At 37.9% G+C, this 21,285-nt stretch overlaps 1 protein-coding gene across 4 annotated transcripts in view; it reads right to left on the bottom strand.

The window, feature by feature from the left end:
* Window positions 1-15,348, bottom strand: part of LOC108443116 (hemicentin-1-like) — a 58,003-nt gene extending 42,655 nt beyond the window's left edge. For all 4 annotated transcript variants that reach the window (XM_037541134.1, XM_037541135.1, XM_037541136.1 and 1 more), the window contains exons 1-4: window positions 15,228-15,348; window positions 15,000-15,047; window positions 14,230-14,262; window positions 13,701-13,967 (exon numbers count right to left, since the gene is read on the bottom strand). In XM_037541134.1, the coding sequence (XP_037397031.1) occupies window positions 13,701-13,967; window positions 14,230-14,262; window positions 15,000-15,047; window positions 15,228-15,258 (379 nt within the window). In that variant the 5' untranslated portion in view covers window positions 15,259-15,348. The remainder of the gene's footprint in view (window positions 1-13,700; window positions 13,968-14,229; window positions 14,263-14,999; window positions 15,048-15,227) is intronic.
* Between the last annotated feature and the right edge of the window lie 5,937 nt (window positions 15,349-21,285).

The following is a 21,285-nucleotide window of genomic DNA, read 5'->3' as shown; positions in this document are numbered from 1 at the left end:
ACACACACAATGTGTAATTCGTTTCTGTACTTAATTAGTTTTTTCATGTATCTTTACTTAAGTATTTCTGTTATTTGTTTTTACTTTAACTCCATTACACTACATTTTTCTGCATAAAAATGCAACCAGATGAAGGTACAGGTAGATTAGAAATGCTGACAAATTCACTCCCAGCTCTTACTTGAACAGTTCATGAATTTTCATAGAAGTGTGCTTTTGTGAACAAATATACGACTATGAGCACTGTTGTGGCTGCTCAATCATTACACCTTATCTAAAGTATAGAATCTTCAATAACTGTCTCTCAATATTTTTTTAGAAAAGCAATCTACACAGCTTTGTTACAAATGAAAACAAACTTTGTATTAAGGCCATACCATTTGGGAGGTCATGTTAACACCATGATAAAACTAACCCTGCAATGGGGAGGCTGTACTTCTGCCTATTATTAACATGTGTAAAAGGGAGATTAAAATGATATAGCTGTGAATTCTGTGACCAAGTCTTCAAGAGAAATAGAGAAAACCATTTGTCTCATTTCTGTGAAAGTTTGCAATGATGTTGCAAATTTGCAATGATGAAAATACAAGAAAGATTTACTTGAATTATTTTCCTCTTGATTTTATGATTTAACTACATGTACTGTTGGTAATCTTGGCCACTGATTCTTATAGCATACATTGCAGCATGCGTGTCTGGGCAAGGTATTGAACTGAACCTTATATATCGCAATGCAAAACCACAAGGGGGCAGTCCAATTGTTTTTACTCACACACTTGTTCTTCTTTGGACATAAAAGAGTTCCGCTTCATAGCAAGCATAGCTTAAAATGATGTCAATCAGCCAAGACAAATTTGGTGTCTGAAGTGTGCAGGCTTCATCAGACATTCGCCTTGAACCACATATTTGTTGAGTATACTGACATTGGCGTGGTGTTGGTGTGTGTTGCGCAGGTACGAGTAGACCAGTGTGACTGGAGTTTATAAACACTGTGTCCACTTACTCTAATGGACAAGCCTAGCTTGTTGGTTCAACTTGCAGATGACAAGTCAGACACTATAGCATCTGTCTGCACAGTTTGTGTAGGTCAACCTCTTCTCCTACATTATTGGATGCTGCCCACAGGATGGTGGGGCTGGATATTTTGGTTGGTGGCCTATACTCAGTCCAACAGAGACACTTAAGTTTTGAAAAACTTCAGCAACACTGCTGTATCTAATCCACTCAAAGTCCCAGAATACACACTAATATGCCACCAGTGTCATTTCAGTGCTAAGAATAATCCACCACCCAAATAATACCCTTTACATGGTGGTCCTGTTTGGGGTTCTGATCATCAAAGAACAGAGTAAAAGGGGGCCAACAAAGTATGCAGGGAAACGGACTACACTCTGTAACTGTGGAACTACAATGCACTTCTTTGTAGTTAATGGATCTGATCAAATTAGCTGTGAGTTGTGGCATGCATCCCACCATGGGCCCCAACGATGACGGCTTCTTCTTCTGCCACAGAGACAGATTCAAACCCAAACAAACCTAAACTAAACCTACACTGGCCACTTTTCAGTGGCTTCAGACAACTAGGCTTTTCAATCTTTTTACTGAAGCTTTTCCGCTCTTCCGTGGTCTTTTGTTACTGTTTCTGCTGCAGCTCGTCCCTCTAGCTCCGCTCCAAGTTCTTTAAAAAGGCGTTCACGCTGCTATCCAGATCAGCATCAGCTGGCTAAGCACCTGAGCCTAGAGGGAAGAAGAGCTCACTACTACGCCTCTTTGTCACTGCCCCCATCTTGCAGCCAAGTATATGTGACTGCAGCCCGGAGAACCAGGGCATAACAAATGGGCGGAGAAACTGGCAATAATTTCTTGTATCGGCCAATCATATAAAAGATGGACTGTCAATCAAAACTTGCATCTGCCAATCAAAAGTGTGAATTTCCTGTCTCTCATTTCATGCATCAGCCAATGGTTTGTACACTGTTCAGGCATGCGGAAGTGGGAAGATAGTTTGAAGTTGCCTTAAATATCACCTAATTACTTATTTCAGATCAATACATTATGATAAGTATTGTTTCATATATATATATATATATATATGTATATATATATATATATATATATATACACACACACAATGTGTAATTCGTTTCTGTACTTAATTAGTTTTTTCATGTATCTTTACTTAAGTATTTCTGTTATTTGTTTTTACTTTAACTCCATTACATTTCAAAGTCACATCCACATCTTATTTTTTTACTCCACAACATTGTGTGAATTCTATAGACCAGAATATAGAATTTTGTACACATATGCAGTTGTGACTGGCATGTTTCTTTTTTCTGAATTCATACAAACACTTTAATTTTATAGTAAATTAGTTTTGGTTAGTTTATGTTTATGAACAGTGACCTACAGATCAATATAGTACTATAGTAAAGGAAAACTTCTTTGTGAACCTGAGTTTAAAACAAGTTTTTCTTTTAGCTTGTAACTAATTTACAAAGTAATCTTTTGAAAACTGAAACTTATCATTCATCACTGCTCTTGTGAGGCCAAAAGAATGACTGTCATTTTGGTAAGTTATGATTAACCCTTGCTATTTTGTTAGATTTATCAGTAATAAAGTGTGACTGGTTTATCACTTTAGGGGGTACAAATATGATGAATTCATCATGAAGAATCAGTGTTTAATCAGTAATAAAGTGTAACTGGTTCATCAATTTACTTTAGGGCAGGGTGTCTCATGTGGTCTGCAAAGCACCTTGAAGTGGTTCGCAGTCCTGATCTGGGAATTCAGTAGTTTGTGGTGGACCAGTAACATCAAGCCAAAAAACATAAGTGGAAACGCATCAACTTAATAATAAGAGAGAATTGACCGTTTTCAAATTATAGCCAATATGCATTTTTCCCGCATGGAGGAGGGGTCAAGTTCTGGGGGAGATTATGTGTAAACTTATTTCCAGTTTCCGTGCCACTCTGCTACGAATATGGCTGCCTTTCATTATTCATCATCTTTGGCTGAACTCCGATGCTTTAGGCAGGATGATGTGGTTAGAATTGTGGAAGAGCTATCAAACGTGCAAAACTCGATACGGGATATAAATTCTTTTTTGAGCAGTTTATTTTTAATTATGAAGATAAATTGTTAGCTGGTTCCCAGTGTTGTTGTTAGCTAGTTAGCTAGCTAATGTTACCCTACTTAATGTCACAGACACAATCAGTAATGTTAGGTACTTTCAGCATTCCTCAGATTTAGAGATCTTCAAGTATGTATCTGTTTAAGAAGTAAATAAACAATGAAATATTGTGAATGAAATCTAACATGAAATATTGTGTTAAATTATATCATTCTCAGTGTCCATGCCATGATTGGCCCCTCCCAGTCCTCCATGTGCTTTTGTTTTGCTTCCTTGTTTTGATTCTTCCCTGTCCTGCCCCCTCGTTTCTAGACTCTACCCTTGATTGGTCCTCACCTGTTTCTTGTTAACCCTCTTGTTAACCACCCGTGTCTTGTTAACCTATGCCTGTATTTAAGCCCTATGTTTTCCCCTGTGAGTTTGCTGGTCTTTGTATTGTATTGTATTGTGTTGTTTGGTGTCGTATCTTCTGGCTTCAGTTATTTCTCCTAGTCTCTGTTTTTGTGTTTAGTCTGTATTCCTTTTCATCATGTCTGTTCCCTGATCTATCCATGTTGACTCTCTGGCAATGGACCGTTTTGACCCTGAATCTGGACTTGCCCCTAAAAAATCTTGCTTCTCTCAGCGTATGCACCCTCCTTGTCATCGCTCCCTCACGTTACAGAGCAATGCTGCAGATAACACGATCCGTGTAAGGGCCCAGATCTCCCTGTCAAGAAAAGTGAGGAACCACACATACTAGTGGTCCAAAAACTTAAAAGTAGTTTGAAGGATTTTAACCAGTTCATTGTCACAACATTGCAGTTCACATACCCATTTTAATTTATGCAATTAAATTTACTGTTTTATAAGATAATTCACTATTAGGTTTTTATGTACTACATATAGCCACACATCTTTCCAGTAACTACCATTCATCACCTGGTCACAGAAGTTCTTTGATGCCAGTCTCGAGGGTCTTGTACACTAGACATGATTTGGGTCCATAACAAAAAAAACCCACAGACATGGGAGGAAAATGAAAAATCAACACATATGTACAAATGTAGTACAAAGCTAAACAAAAATAAATAAAGTGTAGAAATTAAAGTGGCAGCAGTTGTTTTTTAGAATCTTATAGGTATATTTTAATAACAGCATTTCACACACAATATAAGTAATATATATATATATATATATATATATATATATATATATATATACGTATATGTGTGTGCTGTTTCGGATTACTTTGATTGTCAGTTGCTCACCATTTCTTTCTGAGCTCATCATCAGATGGAAATGAATGAACGGAAATGATTTTACACAGAACTTCCCCAACTGGAAATGTCGACCCTGGAAACAAGAGAAAGGCTTATATACGTAGAGAAAAAAACTTTGCACGTGGGAGGCATGCAAGATGGCGGAGTGAGCAGTTGCACTTTGCAGGCTCTGGTGTGAATAGTTTTTTCTTTCAGTCCTTAAGTACAAATTTGTGTGCATTTTGCTACACACAGCGAGTTAGTTGAAAGTTTTGTGAACGCTGGTGGGTTTTTTTTTGTGTCAAATACGAACTCCACAAGTTTTTGTCAACTTTTGAAACATGGGTGAAAGTTACAATGGATGACCACGACTATGGCCTGGCCGCTCTCCAAGGAGCGAGCGACGTTGAAATTGACGAGCAGATGTCTAAGGCTGAGAAAATCAACCAGACACACACTCCAATTAATTCCCCCCATCCTAAAAAGTATAAGAAAGGCAACAAAAACCTTCATAGTGATGGTATTGGAGAGACCATTCTGCTGGCGAATTCACTGACGAAGAAGATACACAAACTGAACTTCTGCGTAAGTTTGAGAAAAGGATTGAGGAGAAAACCCCCGCTATTGTTGAGAACAAGGAACACATTGAGTTGCTGCGGAAAAAAAGTCAGTGAGCTTCAAGAGGAAAACAAACAGCTTAAAGAATCTGTGACAGAACAAGCTTGATAAAAAAGAAGGTGGAATTTCGAAAGACGGTCGACATTGTGCATCGCTTGGGTAAAAAGAGTGATCCCGCAACTTCAAACAATGCTCCGCAGTCAATAATAATCCAGTTAGTGGCGAGAATGGTTCGAGACGATGTCTGGAAGAGATCCAGGGATGCCAGGGTCTGTCAGGAGAAGCATATCCAGTTTAAAGAAGATTTCTCTAAAGAGGATAAGGAAGCTTGAAAGAAACTGTGACCGCTGGTATGGGATGCCAGACAGAGAGGGCAGAGAGCTTTCCTGAAGGATGGATATGCGCTGATCAACAACCGAAGAGTCGACGCTACATAGACAGCTGTTCTTCATTTTAAACGTTTGTTATTCTGATTCACCTGACAAGTCTTAAAGGCACCTTATTCTGATTGTACATAGGACAAAACTCTCATTCCTGTGCATCTTGTGATTCAGTGTTCTACTTAAAACATTTCAGGGATATTATCTTTTATTTCATTAAATACTAGGGGGCTAAAAAACAATGTAAAGTGAAAAGCTGTCTTTTTTGTAAGGAGCAAAAAGCCACTTGTGTTTTTCTACAAGAAACTCATTCTGTTGAAGATTATGTAAATTTTTGGAAGTTTAGTGGGGTGATTCCATTTTTGTCAGTCATGGAATGGCACACTCAGCTGGCGTTATAATTCTGTTTAACAGATTTCCTGGTAAAATTATAAGTCATACTTGTGACACAAATGGGCATTGGTTGATTGTGATAACAGAAATTAATGACAAAAACTTTATCCTAGTGTGTGTCTACGGCTACAATGAAAGGGGCAAAAGCAGGACATTGATTTCTTTATTATGTAAACGTATTACAGATAGTAAGCATTCTTTTTCAAATGATAAAATTATAGTTGGGGGTGATTTTAATTTGGTGCCTGATTTTTGGTTAGACAGAAATCCACCTAGGGTCCAATATCATAAATATGATGACCTGATTTTTCAGTTGATAAATAGTGCAAATTTGATTGATTACTGGAGGGTTAAAAATCCTTGCACTTCACAGTTTTCCTGGTTTAGTTCCTCTGGGAATGGTCTAAGCTCTAGAATTGACTACTGGCTCATTTTTAATTTCTTGATAAATTATATTAGTAAGTGTGATATCTATGCTTCACCTTTAACCGATCATTGTGTTATTTCTATATCTCTTCTGTTTTGAAGCCCAAATCCTGGTCTTACTCATATTTGGAAATTCAACAATACTCTTTTGGAGAATTCTACTTTCTGTAAAGATGTTAGACAACTGGTAGTGGAAATCAGTGCCTTGGAAATGTCACCTGTAAGTAAATGGGAATGGTTTAAATTTAAGATGAGAGAACTGGCAATTCATACGAGTAAAAAATTGTATACATTTAAAAAACAAAAACAACTTAATATTATTAATATTATTAATGGTCTTTGTGGAAAAACTGATTTGTCACCTGAGGAACTTGTTGAATTAAATAAATTACAGAGTGAGTTAGATGACTTATATTTAGATAAAGCCAGGGGTGCTTTTGTACATTCTCGAGCTCGCTGGATTGAAGAAAGGGAGAAAAATACTTCTTATTTTTTTATTCTTGAAAAACAATTAAAGAAGAAGATTACTAAACTGACTATAAATAGATCGGTTTGTGAGGATGGAAGCCAAATAGATACTTTTATTGCAACTTGTACAAATCTAATTATTCTGAAACAAATTGCTTTCTCTTTGTAAATGCTATAAAGGAATTTAAGAAAGTCATTGATGCAGATTTTAAACAATTTATGGAAAAACAACTTAAGATTGAGGAGTTAGATAAGGCTGTTTTGAAAATATCTTCTGGGAAGATGGGCTTGGATGGGCTAACAACCGAATTTTATATGTTTTTTGGAAAGATATTAGAGAGATGCTGTACAAAGCTTTCTTAGAATGTATCTTCACAGGTAATCTCTCTAATACAATGAAACAAGGGATAATTACTTTAATTCCAAAACCTAATAAAGATATACATTTTTTTTGGATAACTGGAGACCCATCACAGTGCTATGCACTGATTATAAAATTTTAGCTCATGTCTTTGCTGACCGACTGAATAGAGGACTGAAATATATAATTGATGAAAGTCAATCAGCCTTTGTTAAGGGGAGAAACATTCATAATCATATTAGATTGGTATTTGATATGTTAGATTATTGTGACTATATCAAAAATGATAGCCTGATTTTGTTCCTTGATTTTTACAATGCATTCTATACACTTGAACATACCTTTTTGTTAGATCCTTTAAAATTTTTGGGTTTTAGGGATCATTTTTGTGCATTAATCAAGATGTTTTATAGTGATATCTATAGCTCGATTTCTTTAAATCTGGGACTTACTTCTAGATTTAAGATCCAGTGAGGCATTCGTCAGGGTTGCCCTATTTCCCCAAATACTACAGATACTACATTGTTTTTGAAAAATTATTTAATGGTTAAAATAGCCCTTAATACGATTTCGTTATTCTCCAAGGCCTTGGGTTTAGGACTTAACATTTTAAAATGTGAGATTCTTCCCGTTCATAGTTGTATGCATGAAGTTGAAGCTGAAGTTGGAGGTTGATGGTGTAATTTTGAATGTGGTCAGTTCATATGTACCACAGGTTGGTTGTCAGTTAGAGGAGAAAGAGGAATTTTGGAGTAAGTAGGATGAAATGGTAGATGGGGTCCCTAGAGAGGAGAGATTAGTGATTGGTGCAGACTTCTATGGACATGTTGATGAAGGCAACAGAGGGGATGAAGAGGTGCTTTGTATGTATGGTGTGAAAGACAGAAATGCGGAAGGTTGTAGATTTTGCAAAGAGAATGGAAATGGCTATGGTGAACACATATTTTCAGAAGAGGGAAGAACACAGGGTGGCATTCAAGAGTGGAGGGAGGTGCACACAGGTGGATTATATTCTTAGCAGGAGATACCACCTAAAGGAGATTGGAGATTGTAAAGTGGTACCAGGGGAAAGTGTAGCAAGGCAGCATAGGGTGGTTGTCTGTAGAATGAGATTAGAAACAAAGAAGAGGAAGAGAGTGAAGACAGAGCCAAAGATTAGATGGTGGAAGCTGAAGGAGGAGAATGGTTGCAGGCAGTTCAGGGAAAAATTGCAACAGGCCCTTGGGGGCAGTGAGGAGCTACCTGAGGACTGGGAAACTACAGCTAAGGTGGTGAGAGAAACTGGCAAAAATGTGTTGGGTGTTTCGTCTGGTCAGAGGAAAGAAAACAAGGAAAGTTGGTGGTGGAATGGGGAAGTCCAAGAGAGTATTCAGAAGAAGAAGGCAGCTAAGAAAAAGTGGGATAACCAGAGAGATGAAGGAAGTAGGCAGGAGTACTGTGAGGCTAGTCGCATAGCAAATGATGTCGCATATGTATGAGAGACTGGACAGTAAAGAAGGAGTAAAGGACTTGTATCGTTTGGCTAAACAGAGAGATAGAGCTGGAAAGGATGTACAGCAGGTTAGGCTGATAAAGGATAGAGAGGGAAATGTACTAGTGAGTGAACAGAAAGTGTTGAGTAGATGGAAGGAGTACTTTGAAGAACTAATGAATGTTGGAGTTGGAGCTGCCGGGTAGAAGGAGAAGAGGTAGACCTCAGAGAAGGTTTATGGATGTAGTGAAAGTGGACATGGAGATGGTTGGTGTAAAAGTAGAGGAAGCAGTAGATAGGGCAAGATGGAGGCAGATGATCCGCTGTGGCGACCCCTAAAGGGAGCAGCCGAAAGAAGAAGAAGAAGAGTATCTAAGAATGTATTTAGAAGGGAAGATGTTAACATCTCAGAACGCTTAGTAGATATGAAAAAAAAAGTCTTAGCCGTTGGTTGACAAGGGATTCCACTATTTTTGGAAGAAACCTGTTGACTAAAGCAGACAGCATTTCCAAGGTTGTCTATCCATGTCATTCTATGTATATTTCACCACAAAATATAAGGAAAGCCAACTCTATTATTTTTCAGTTTTTGTGGAAAATATGACTCATTATATTAAAAGGTCCCAATTAGTTTAAAAATATGACAAGGGTGGTATTAATGCATTGAACTTTGAAGCCATGGTCAGTATATTTAGGACTACATGGCTAAAAACCTTTATTATGCAACAAATTCAATGTGGTTTCATATTCCTGTTTCCATTTTTAAGAAACTGGGAGGAATTGAATTCTTTGTAAAGTGTGACTTTGAAATTAGTAAGATTCCAGTTAAACTATCGTACTTCCACAAACAAATTCTTCAGTTCTGGAAAATGGTATTTCAACATAACTTCTCTCCTCATGGATCAACTTTATGGAATAATAGGGTAATTACAGTTGGTAATAAGTCAATATTTTAAAAAGATTGGTATGAAATAGGTATTATTTTTTGTAAAGGATCTTTTAGATTTTCATGGAGATCTTTTAACCTTCTCGTCCTTTGTTGAAAAATATTATCTTAGTTATTATGAAGATTTTAAGAAGGTGTGCAAAGTGATTCCATTAGCATTGATTCAATTAATCAATAATGTCATTGTATACTCAGAGGTAACTGTTTTGATGCCCACATTAATGAAAGTGAATGACTGGAACTTAGTTGACTTCAAGTGTAATAACAAGATTATCAATGATGGTATGAGAAAAAAGACTTACCATGAATATCATAGAGATTGTTTCAAGAAACATCCTAATAAAAATTATACAACCATAATGGCTTTTGCTTATTCCAGGTTTGTCAAATGGCCCATATCTCCTAAACTGAAAGAGAGTCATTTCAAAGTAATAAATAAGATATCCTGTAGCCATGTTTCTTGAAAGAAAAATTTGATGTTGGTTCATGTGCCTTTTGTAAGTAAGTAGAAGATGAATCCCTGGAGCATTTGTTTTTTTCATGTAAATATTCACAAAGTTTTTGGATGGACATTTGAAACTGGATTAATCTCAAACTTAACATTCCTTCTTTTGATCTTGCTGCCGTTTTATTTTATGCTGAAAATTTAAGTTCAGATTTCTCTGATGCCATAAATGTAGTTGTACTTTTTTGCAAAATACCACATTCACTGTAGTAAGTGGAGGGGAAATAAGCCTGGATATGAATATTAATTTAAATCATACTATTCTTCATTAAGTAGATTAAAAAACTGGAAAAATGCTAGAATCATCTCACACCAGATCTCTAGAAACGTATTGTTCTAATCTGTCATTGTACGGCTTTGCTCCTTTGTACTCTGTATTATTTTATTACATTTTTTTTCTTTCTTGTAATTATATTTTACGCCCCCTAGCTAATAACTTGTAGTTATGACATCCTCGATGACAGTATCTTGGTATATTGTTCTGTGTCAAAAAGTTATTGAAAAAAAAAAAACATTGCACGTCATCAGTTTGAGACAACGCAGCCTTTTCCGCGTGATGCAGACATTAGCCAGAGACGGAGAAGTTTCTCAGGGCGCTTTCACAGCTGCCATACTGGACGCGGACATACCAGACTTTTTCTTGGGTTCGATCGGTTTTGACATCTGCAAAACCACACCCGTATTCGGGTCTGCAACAGACAGCTAAACCGGTCCAAAAAAACACCGGCCGCGGACCGTTTCTAAACGAACCCTGGCTGCTAGTGGGAGCACGTTCTATGAGGAAACGAGGGAATTCATCAACAGATCTTGCGTTCCTCTTCTAGCAGCACGCTGGGAGGGGGGGGAACTCCGGCATAGTCGGCCTGTTCTTACGTCTCACTCTTTACAGACCCTCATTTGCTCTCGTTTCTGCACCAAGAGCTGCTGTAAAATAAATAATAGTGAAGATATGAATCTGATTTTGGCTCATGGTTAGGAACGTATTTGTGGTTGAGCATCAGAGACGTGAGAGTTTAAACTCAAACAGATAAACCAGTGATAAAGAAGCACATGTGAAGTTTACTATTGTTGATTGTGAGGACGGTAATCCAAAAGTCCGGTGAGTGGAGTGAGGTTTGACTTTAATTACAAAAAACTAAAAAAAAAATTTTCAGGGAAAACTCGATGTAAACTGCAGGTCTAAATCACAGGCTACACTCACTTTTCTATTCTTTTGCCCCCCCCCCCCCCCCCCCCCCCCAAAACAATAAAGTTAAATTATTTGTTGTTTAAAATAACATTTAAAATACAAGTCAATAAATAGATCCATCTAAACAAGTTACACTATGCATTACTGAAAGAATACTGTTGTGGTATTATTAGTACTTTAATTAGTATGTTCGAGTATATTTTATCCAGAGGTAACTATGCTGCCCTAGTTGCATAAAGAAAATAGCCATTTTTCCAAATGCTCTCTGTCCTGCTAGTGAAAGGAACTATTGACCTATTACTGACAGTAGAACTGCAGTCACTATTTAATATATTTCAACACTCTACATTGGTACAAAACAAAATAATGCACACAACAAAAATGCAGCTTAAGATAGGCCAATCCACCAATGCAATGTCTGCAAGAGTCTGCATGTGACAACCACAAGCAGAATGCTTTTATGTTTGCAATTAATCTGTCACCAGAAACCTGAAGCTCTGTGACATCAACACTTTAGTCAGAGGATACTATTTATAGCCTACATAAATTACTCATAGTAATAAGGTTCTTTCATTGTAATTTTTAAAATTTGTTTAGATTGTGAGATACAGGTCTAAAATCATGTTACGGAGTGTAACATGATAAAATCATGTTACGGTCAGAGTTCAGCAGTAGCAGCTAGCTAAGTGATGAAGTGAGCAGAGAAGGCTGAAGACTGATATGCTGCTCTCTAAATTGTGATTGACTTGTGAAATGTGGCCACTGTCCTGCTGCTCTTGAATTTCCTGTTTGTTACCATACCAAACCTACACCACTGCTGTGAGTTTGCCTCTTTAGAAATCTAGAAAGTTTTTACTTTTGTAATTTACACTGACCACCAAGAAACTGAAAACACCACTTCCATGCAGAGTGAGGACGAGGACTATTTTTCACAACATTCTCAGTCAAAATAATGCATCTATTTGATTTGCCATTGCACTTCCAAAAAAGGACAATATTGAGAGCCATTTTTAAACTATACACAGAGCTATGGTGATGAATTCCCAGACAAAAGGAAGAAAAAAAGTAAAATAATTGAAATGTCCTGCAACCAGTCTTTAAAAAGCTCAGTTATAAAGCAAAAACTGTTACCGTAACTTCATCTCAAGTGAGTCGTCCTATCATGAAACACAAGAAAAAGTTTAAGAATTGGCAGAATCTCTTAAGAGGCCTTAGTCGAGGCAGCAGACTCATGATTTCAAGATTCTAAAAACAAAATGGACATGGTGTCAGCTATTTAAGCTGTTCAGTCCAAAAGCATAGTTATAAGTTACAGTTATTGGCATCAGCAGCTGCTGTCCAGATTATACACGCTTGGCAGACACCATTTAGTGCAAATCATCAGAATAAGGTTAGTGTGATTTATTTTAGTCGTCTGCCCTGTAATGCTGACAATATAGGTCATTAAAGTGCATTAAAAAAGTTTCAAATCTTTTTAAAAGGAATGAGACCAACCTTTTTTAAAAGGTAGATCACAATGACCTGTCCACTGAAAAAGTAGATCTCAAACCAAAATGTGTGTGCACCCCTGGTTTGTTTAGACATTGACTGGATAGTATGTCTTTCCATTTCCTCACAATTGATCCAGCAGTACTAATTGAGATAACCACTTGGATATTATTCTGTAGCCTTTTCCTGAGTTGTGCATGCCTTTCCTTAGAATGTTCTTTGGTCATCATTTTCACAGCTTTCCTTCAGAATCATGATCTGACCAGTGGTACTTAAAGAGATCTTAAAGAGATCTAAAGAGATCAATAAAAGATAACTAAGGGGGTCCTTCAAGGTTTGATCCTTGGACCAGTATTATATAATATTTATATTAATGACATTCCCATCTCAGTTATTGATTGCAAGTTGCATTTATATGCCGATGATACCATCTTGTACTGCTTGGCTGACTATACTGGTACTGCAGTGGATGAGTTGCAGTATTCTTTTAATGCCCTACAATCAGCTTTTTAAAATAATAAACTAGATTTAAATGTTTAGAAACCTCAACATTCTTTTCCAGAACCTCTATCATTGATTTTAACACTTGTAAAATTGTAACCCAGAAGGGATCTGACAATAAATGAGTCAGTCAACAAAATACCTTGTTAGATGACAAATACACTTTTATACACCATGTTAACAAGCTCACATGCAAACTGAGGCAAAGATTTGGCTTTATGTATCAAAAACAAAGTATATAATTACCTTATAATCACATTATTCCTGTAATCATCTTTAAAAATTTCTGCCACTGTAGCCCTTTTGTCGGTTCTAATCAGAAGGGATAGTCTTTGTGTATGTGTGTGTGTGTGTGTGTGTGTGTGTGTGTGTGTGTGTGTGTGTGTGTGTGTATATAGACACACACACACACTGTCTTTGATTAGAAGAAAGAGGCAAGAGGGAAGGCAAAAACAACTGTGCAAAACTTCAGCAATAACGATCGCTGAAATTATTTTCTGTGGACTTAAATGCTTCAGTGTTTAGTTTTCAGCAGTTTAACAGCCTCTCAAACTGAAAATATAACAAGAATTTACTTACTTTTAACAGTTAAAACTTGGGGATCACTTATTTCAGATGTGGTTGTTCCTCTTTTGGCCATGCATGAGTATTTTCCACTGTCAGACACTGTGGCAGCATTGATGATGTAGGTAGATTGACTGGTCTTAATGGGAGCAGAGTCTTTATCCCAAGCATATTCTAAATCACTCAGTTTCTCTGGAACTGTACACTGTAGAGTGACCTCCTCACCTTGGTACAGGACTTGATGGTTTAAACTGGCAGTTATGCTGGGCTTAGAGATGTGAACTAGTGAAGGTGCAAACATTCAGTTGAGAAAAACTGTCAACTTAAATATTTTCTGTATAAATATAAAAATGTAATAAAAATGATTTAGGGTTATATGCATTAATCAGGAACCCTCTGTTCTGTTGGTATTTTAAACATAGTAGCTGAATTGTAGGTCAGTAGGTCATGATTAATTCTGGAAGAATTGACATTATACCCCACTCCCTTAAAGGTCAAATGTGCATGGCAAAAATTAAAGAAATGGAAATATGTTTCCCAGTACCTTTAGTCTCCATAGCCATAGGTTTTGTGGTCACTGGAAAATAAATATTTATCGATTTTTAAATTACTATTTACATATTCAATAATAGCATACATCTTGCAGAGCACTAAACTGACAAGCCTAAATACACATAATAAAAAAAATCTTTTATGGTTCATTCCTCCTTGGACTACTGTCAGTAACTGCTGACCGGAAGCATCTTACAAGCCTTGCTCACAATGCTCTGACTTAGTTGTCTGGCCATAACAATTTGGTGTCAAGGTTGCCAAACATGCTCATCTCATTCCTGTATGCATTCAACATGTCAACTATGAAAACCGAGTGTTCATTTACCATCTAATATAGCCTATGCCTTGATGTGCACAGTTGTTCCACAGTGTATGAAAGTATCAAAGATGAATCGATCAACAGTTACAGTCCAAATGTTGCAAAATCTCAATATTACTTGGTTAAATAAAGGTTAAAAAATTACTTGTAATAATATCTTGTTACACAATCTTACATTAAAAGTTCATTATTTTCTTTCTCCCATGAAGTTACCACTTAGCACATGCAAGGTTGTGTTCCCACACTGAGAATGATCCTTTCTGTACAAACTCACAGGGTGCATCTAAGCACATTTTTGGTAACACTTGGATAAAATCTGGCAGAAATCAAAAGCTATAAATCCATCTTGTTTGGGAATTAAAATGTGATAACCAGAGTTAAACGGAACTACAAATAACTACAATAACTTAATATCTGTAAAAAGGAGACTTTAGTGATCTCACCACCAGGGTCCTCTTCTTTAGATAGGCGTAAAACCATACTGACCACTGCTGTTTATTTAAACAGAAAAAGAAATAGTTTACTATATAAAATAAACTTAATCTACTAAGTCAGCACTAAATCAATGCTTGGTTGTCAAGTACTTCCAAAGGTTAACTGCCCAAAAAGGAAGACTGCAGACAAGTCTTGCAGAAATTTCTTACAGATCCACATTACAACTGCATTCTCACCTGCTATTAGGATGAATTTGACAAATGCCATTCTGTCTGCCAATTTACGAGTTGTTCATGCTAAGCAAAGAGCTCAAAAGCCATGTTTCTTGCCAGTCCGATACAAAGGGAGTGGCCTTCCTGTCACAGCAGGCGGCTTTTTTGTCAAGACTAGACAGGAAACGCCTTCATTCACACTGAAGAGCTATGAGAGGTATGTCAACTTGCCTTGTGCTTACATAGGCACAGCAAGTTCAGTACCCTTAGTAACAATGAGGCAACTTTAAAGTTAATAAAAGTAAAAAGCACTTTAAGTAAAAACACCACAATTATTTGATTACTACAATATCAGCAGTACTGGTTTACCATTTTAATTCCTACTACAGGGTCCATAACACTGTAGTTTATAATGTTTTAGTTATTTGAGCAATAATCAGATGTTAGCAGCTAGAAGCCTCACACAGGAAATCAGGAAGTTCCAGAATATATTCATAATGGTCTTGTCTTGCAAAACCATGTGTATCCTTTAACCTTATGTATGTAAGGTAGCAAAATACACAAAAATGTTGTTTTTAAAAAAAAAATTTTTTACCATTAATGATAAATAATTCCTGCTTTGAGAAAAGAAGAGATGATGTACAATGTCAAGGTGTAATTTGTGAGACTTCCGTGACAGCAGAGTAGATTTGCCAGCAATTGTCGTTAAAGCGGATATTACTGCAGCATTTTGTTTTAACCCAGATGTGTTATTTTTTGCCTGTCTCTAAGCAACACTGTCTTTCTTTGTCTAAACCACAGTCCACATTCTAGGCCTGTCATATGTGTGGTAAACCAACATCCTGCAAACAGTCAACCTGACATACCTCTCATAGCTCAACCTTAAGCATATGCTTAACCTATCAGTTTTTTAGAGTAATAAGTATGATATAAAAACGTATACATACACCAGATTGTACAAAACAAATTACATTGGTAAACACTAAATATGTGTATAATTTACTCTCAGTGACTATTTTGTCAGGGACACCTACACTGTTTTATTTATGGAATAGACTAACATGTATAAGTTTTTAAACCACATATTTTTGCCATCAGTATTGTACTCATTGTACTCAGAAGTCATTTGACTGATTGTTTTGTGGTCTTATACCCCATATCTTTACTAGCCTCTTTAATTACTTATTTGGTTTGATCAAAGGTGGTTAAATGGATGTTTTTCAGTATATAAGTCCATTGCACAAATATATTGCTAAAGCATAAAACTTTGTTTATTAGTTATACTTCCCTTTTCCATGGAAGACTGCCATGTCAGTGACTTTCTATTTACACAATGCTTTCAAACTGCCTAAGAGTTGAGTATAAATATTACTCCAACCATGTTTTCTAACCTTTCTAGGAGAATGTTGTGGTCTACTGTATTGAAAACCGTGCTAAGGTCAAGTAGCACTAAGAGAGATGTGTAGCCTTGATCAGAGGCAAGAAGAAGATCATTAGTTATCTTAACTAGAGCTGTCTCAGTGCTGTGGTGTGGCCTGAATCCAGATTGAAATTTTTCATATATACGGTGTATATATGTGTAGATGTGAACTAAGTTGTTGGGCCACAGCTTTTTCTAAGATCTTTGATATAAACGCTAAGTTAGAAACAGGCCTGTAATTAGACAAAACGGTGACATCAAGATTTGGTTTCTTGATCAGGGGTTTGATAACTGCTAGTTTAAAAGCTTTGGGTACATGGTCCAGACTAAGGGACGAGTTTACAATAGTTGAAATAGGGTTTATAATAACTGGAAGTACTTCTTTGAGTAATTTTGATGGAATTGCATCGAGTATGCAGGTTGTGCAATTTGCAGAAGAGATAATCTTCTCTAGTTCTAGCTGTGGGAGTGGGTAAAAAGTTTCCAGGCTCTTTTCTACAGCTGTGTTTTGTTCTATATCAGCCAAGTCAGATGACAGCCAAGCTGGATTTGAATTTGATACTGTGGGTTGAATTTGTTGTCTAATATTTTCAATTTTATTATTAAAGAAGTCCATAAAAATGTCACTAGTGAGAGTTGCTGGAATTTCTGGTTCAGTACCTGCCAGATTTTTTGTGATTTGGGAAATCACATTAAACAGAACTCTAGGATTATACTTATTTTTCTCGATCAGCGAGGCCAGGTATGCTGAGCGAGCTTTTGTGAGAGCATTTCTATACTCTATAAGGCCGTCCTTCCAGGCAGAGTGTAACAGTTTGGTTTGACGCCATTTCCGCTCTAATTTCCGAGCTGTTTGTTTTAAGGTACGGGTTTTATCATTGTACCACGGGGTGAGCTTTTTCTGCCTTATTCTTTTTATTTTAAGTGGGGCCACATTTTCTAAAGTGGATTGTAAGGTATTTTCTAAATAATCGGTTAGTAAATCTAGTTCCATTGGGGCTGATGCAGTGGACACTGGGGTTGATAGCTCTGGGAGATTTTCTATAAATTGTAGGGCGGTAGAAGGTTTTATTGAGCGCTTTGTTGAATAACGAGGGGACGTATATATATTATGGCTAAGTGTTAGCTCATATAAAATTAGGTAATGGTCGGAGATTGCTGTGGTTTGCGGTAGGATATTAAGCTTGTCTAAGTTAAGACCTAGTGTCAAAACTAAATCTAACGTATGACCACAGTAGTGTGGAGGCCCTGTTACATTTTGGGTAAAACCAACAGAGTCTAGGATTGAGCTAAATGCCTTTTTTAATGGGTCATCTACCTTCTCAAAGTGAATATTAAAATGCCCTACAATTATTACTTTATCGTTGCACACAGCCAGGTTTCCAACGAAGTCACTAAATTCTTTTATAAATTCAGAGTATGGCCCTGGTGGTCTGTAAATGTTAAATAATGAGAACGCCTTCTCTTTTGTGACCGGATTTGTAACGTGAATAGAAAGGACCTCAAAGGAAGTAAAAGTGTCGCATTGTTTCTGACTGATATCGAGAGTATTTTGGTATATTATACAGACTCCACCTCCCTTGCCTGATAGTCTTGGCCTATCTGCATAATTATAGCCTACAGGCGTGGCTTCATTTAAAGCTAAATATTCATCTGGTCTAACCCACGTTTCAGTAAGACAAAAAAAGTCAAATTTATGATCGCTTATAATTTCATTTACGATGACTGCTTTAGAGTTTAGTGATCTTATATTAAGTAGTCCAAGTTATAGATATAAGGTGTTAGTGCTATCATCAGAACATGGATATATGTTGATTAGGTTATTTAAACAGACTGATTGAGTTTTTCTATGATTAAATTTAGTTTTAATTCAGGCAAAGACACAGTCTCTATGAAGCTGATCTTGGGTGACACCTCAAGGCGGATCGCAGACGGTGGTTTTAGCCTGTCTGTCTGCGGCCTGGTCCCGGCTCTGGACTGTCAGCAGCTGTTTACACTACTCTGCCGACTAACTAAAAGACTATGTGCTATGCTGCACGAAAGTAAGGCAGCACCATCCAACGTAGGGTTGGACATCATCCCTACCTATAAGACCAGGCTTGTCCTCAAAACGCAGCCAAATATCTATAAAGCCCACTTGATTTTCGGAACACCACTTGGACATCCAGCAGTTTAACGCCGAAAGTCTGCTGTAAGAGGAGCGTAGTGTTCCGGTGGGCTAGCTTTGGCCTCAGCGTTAGCATTAGCCTTAGCTTTCCGGCTAGATCGCCAAGTCGTCACCCATTCGCCCCGCTGTGAGGGCTCTAACGCTGGATTCGAGGGGGTGCTAACTCTCCCTAGGGCACCTGGAGCTGCTAACGCTGCATCTGACTGCCTATCCCTTAATAATCCCCGGATGCGCACTTCTAACTGGTCTACCTTCTCCACCAAACAGCTAACTAGCTGGCACTCAGTACAAAAACAGCCACTATCGCTAGAGGCGGAAAAGGGCGTTAGGCTAAACATGCCACACTCTGCGCAGACGAAACAACCAGCAGAAGCCATGATATTTCAGCCACATACCGCTTTTTGTCAATTTAGAAACTGATAGCACAAAAAACGTTGCCACAGTGACGCGCTCTCAGTCGCTTGTAGTGACGTGTTCTCAGTCGCTCGTAGTGACGCACTCTCAGTCGCTCGTAGTGACGCGCTGACATCAATGCGAGCTGTGGCAAAAAGGTTTGCTGTGTCTGTCAGCGTAGTGTCCAGAGGCTGGAGGCGCTACCAGGAGACAGGCCAGTGCGCCAGGAGACGTGGAGGAGGCCGTAGGAGGGCAACAACCCAGCAGCAGGACCGCTACCTCCGCTTTCGTGCAAGGAAGAACAGGAAGAGCACTGCCAGAGCCCTGCAAAATGACCTCCAGCAGGTCACAAATGTGCATGTGTCTGCACAAATGGTTAGAAACCGACTCCATGAGGATGGTATGAGGGCCCGACATCCACAGATGGGGGTTGTGCTCACAGCCCAACACTGTGCAGGACGCTTGGCATTTGCCAGAGAACACCAGGATTGGCAAATTCACCACTGGTGCCCTGTGCTCTTCACAGATGAAAGCAGGTTCTCACTGAGCACATGTGACAGACATGACAGAGTCTGGAGATGCCGTGGAGAGCGATCTGCTGCCTGCAACATCCTTCAGCATGACTGGTTTGGCAGTGGGTCAGTAATGGTGTGGGGTGGCATTTCTTTGGAGGGCCACACAGCCCTCCATGTGCTCGCCAGAGGTAGCCTGACTGCCATTAGGTACCGAGATGAGATCCTCAGATCCCTTGTGAGACCATACGCTGGTGCGGTTGGCCATGGGTTCCTCCTAATGCAGGACAATGCTAGACCTCATGTGGCTGGAGTGTGTCAGCAGTTCCTGCAAGATGAAGGCATTGAAGCTATGGACTGGCCCGCCCGTTCCCCAGACCTGAATCCGATTGAGCACATCTGGGACATCATGTCTCGCTCCATCCACCAACGCCACATTGCACCACAGATTGTCCAGGAGTTGGCGGTTGCTTTAGTCCAGGTCTGGGAGGAGATCCCTCAGGAGACCATCCGTCACCTCATCAGGAGCATGCCCAGTTGTTGTAGGGAGGTCATACAGGCACGTGGAGGCCACACACAATATTGAGCCTCATTTTGACTTGTTTTAAGGACATTACATCAAAGTTGGATCAGCCTGTAGTGTGTTTTTCCACTTAACTTTTGTGTGTGCCTCCAAATCCAGGCCTCCATTGGTTAATAAATTTGATTTCCATGGATAATTTTTGTGATTTTGTTGTCAGCACATTCAACTTTGTACAGAACAAAGTATTCAATGAGAATATTTCATTCATTCAGATCTAGGATGTGTTATTTGAGTGTTCTCTTTATTTTTTTGAGCAGTATATATATATATATATATATATATATATATATATATATATATATATATATATATATATATATATAATTTTTTATTTTTTTGCTTGGCACAGAAGAAAGTATCACTTTTTGAAAAAAAATTAATTCTACAGCACGATAAGCACACAAGATCCACACCCACTTACCAAATAAAGATGCAGGTGGTGTTCTCAAAACACTTGACTGAAACCTTTTCTGGACAACAGAATTTTTTTAGAGCAGTTGGTAAATTTTTTTATCTTCAGTCTTATTAAATTATAGGTGTAAAAAGGCTAGCATGCATAAATTATAATATGCAACGTTGTCTGAAAATGAAGTAGTACACAATTTCTTTGAACTGTACTCCTTATGAGAGCTAAACGATCGTCTGCAAATTACAATGTAAATGGTGATCATAGGGGTCCAAACACTTTGCACCTTATGGCACCAGTAGAGGCCTTTAGCAGACATACTATAAATGACTGTGAGTTTTTAGAATGGCCTTATTTCTAATAACTGTTGAGTAGGGCTCTTAAAGGTAGATGCTAAACTTCATACATGCTAACATTGGTAACATTGGTATGGTAAGCAATAAGTTACTTTAAATACATATTTCAGAGTACCTAAAAAGCAGTACATTTATTAACGTGGCTTGAATTGTTGAAGTCAATGAATTTAATCTTTTTACAGTCTTCATCTTTCAAGGGTACCCAGTCCTGGAGATCTACCAGCATGCAAAGTTTGGCTCCAGTC

The sequence above is a fragment of the Pygocentrus nattereri genome, chromosome 9, assembly GCF_015220715.1.
Source record: "Pygocentrus nattereri isolate fPygNat1 chromosome 9, fPygNat1.pri, whole genome shotgun sequence".
Lineage (NCBI taxonomy): Eukaryota > Metazoa > Chordata > Actinopteri > Characiformes > Serrasalmidae > Pygocentrus > Pygocentrus nattereri.
The sequence above is the reverse complement of the archived record's forward strand: the minus strand, read 5'-3'. Positions and strand labels throughout refer to the sequence as shown.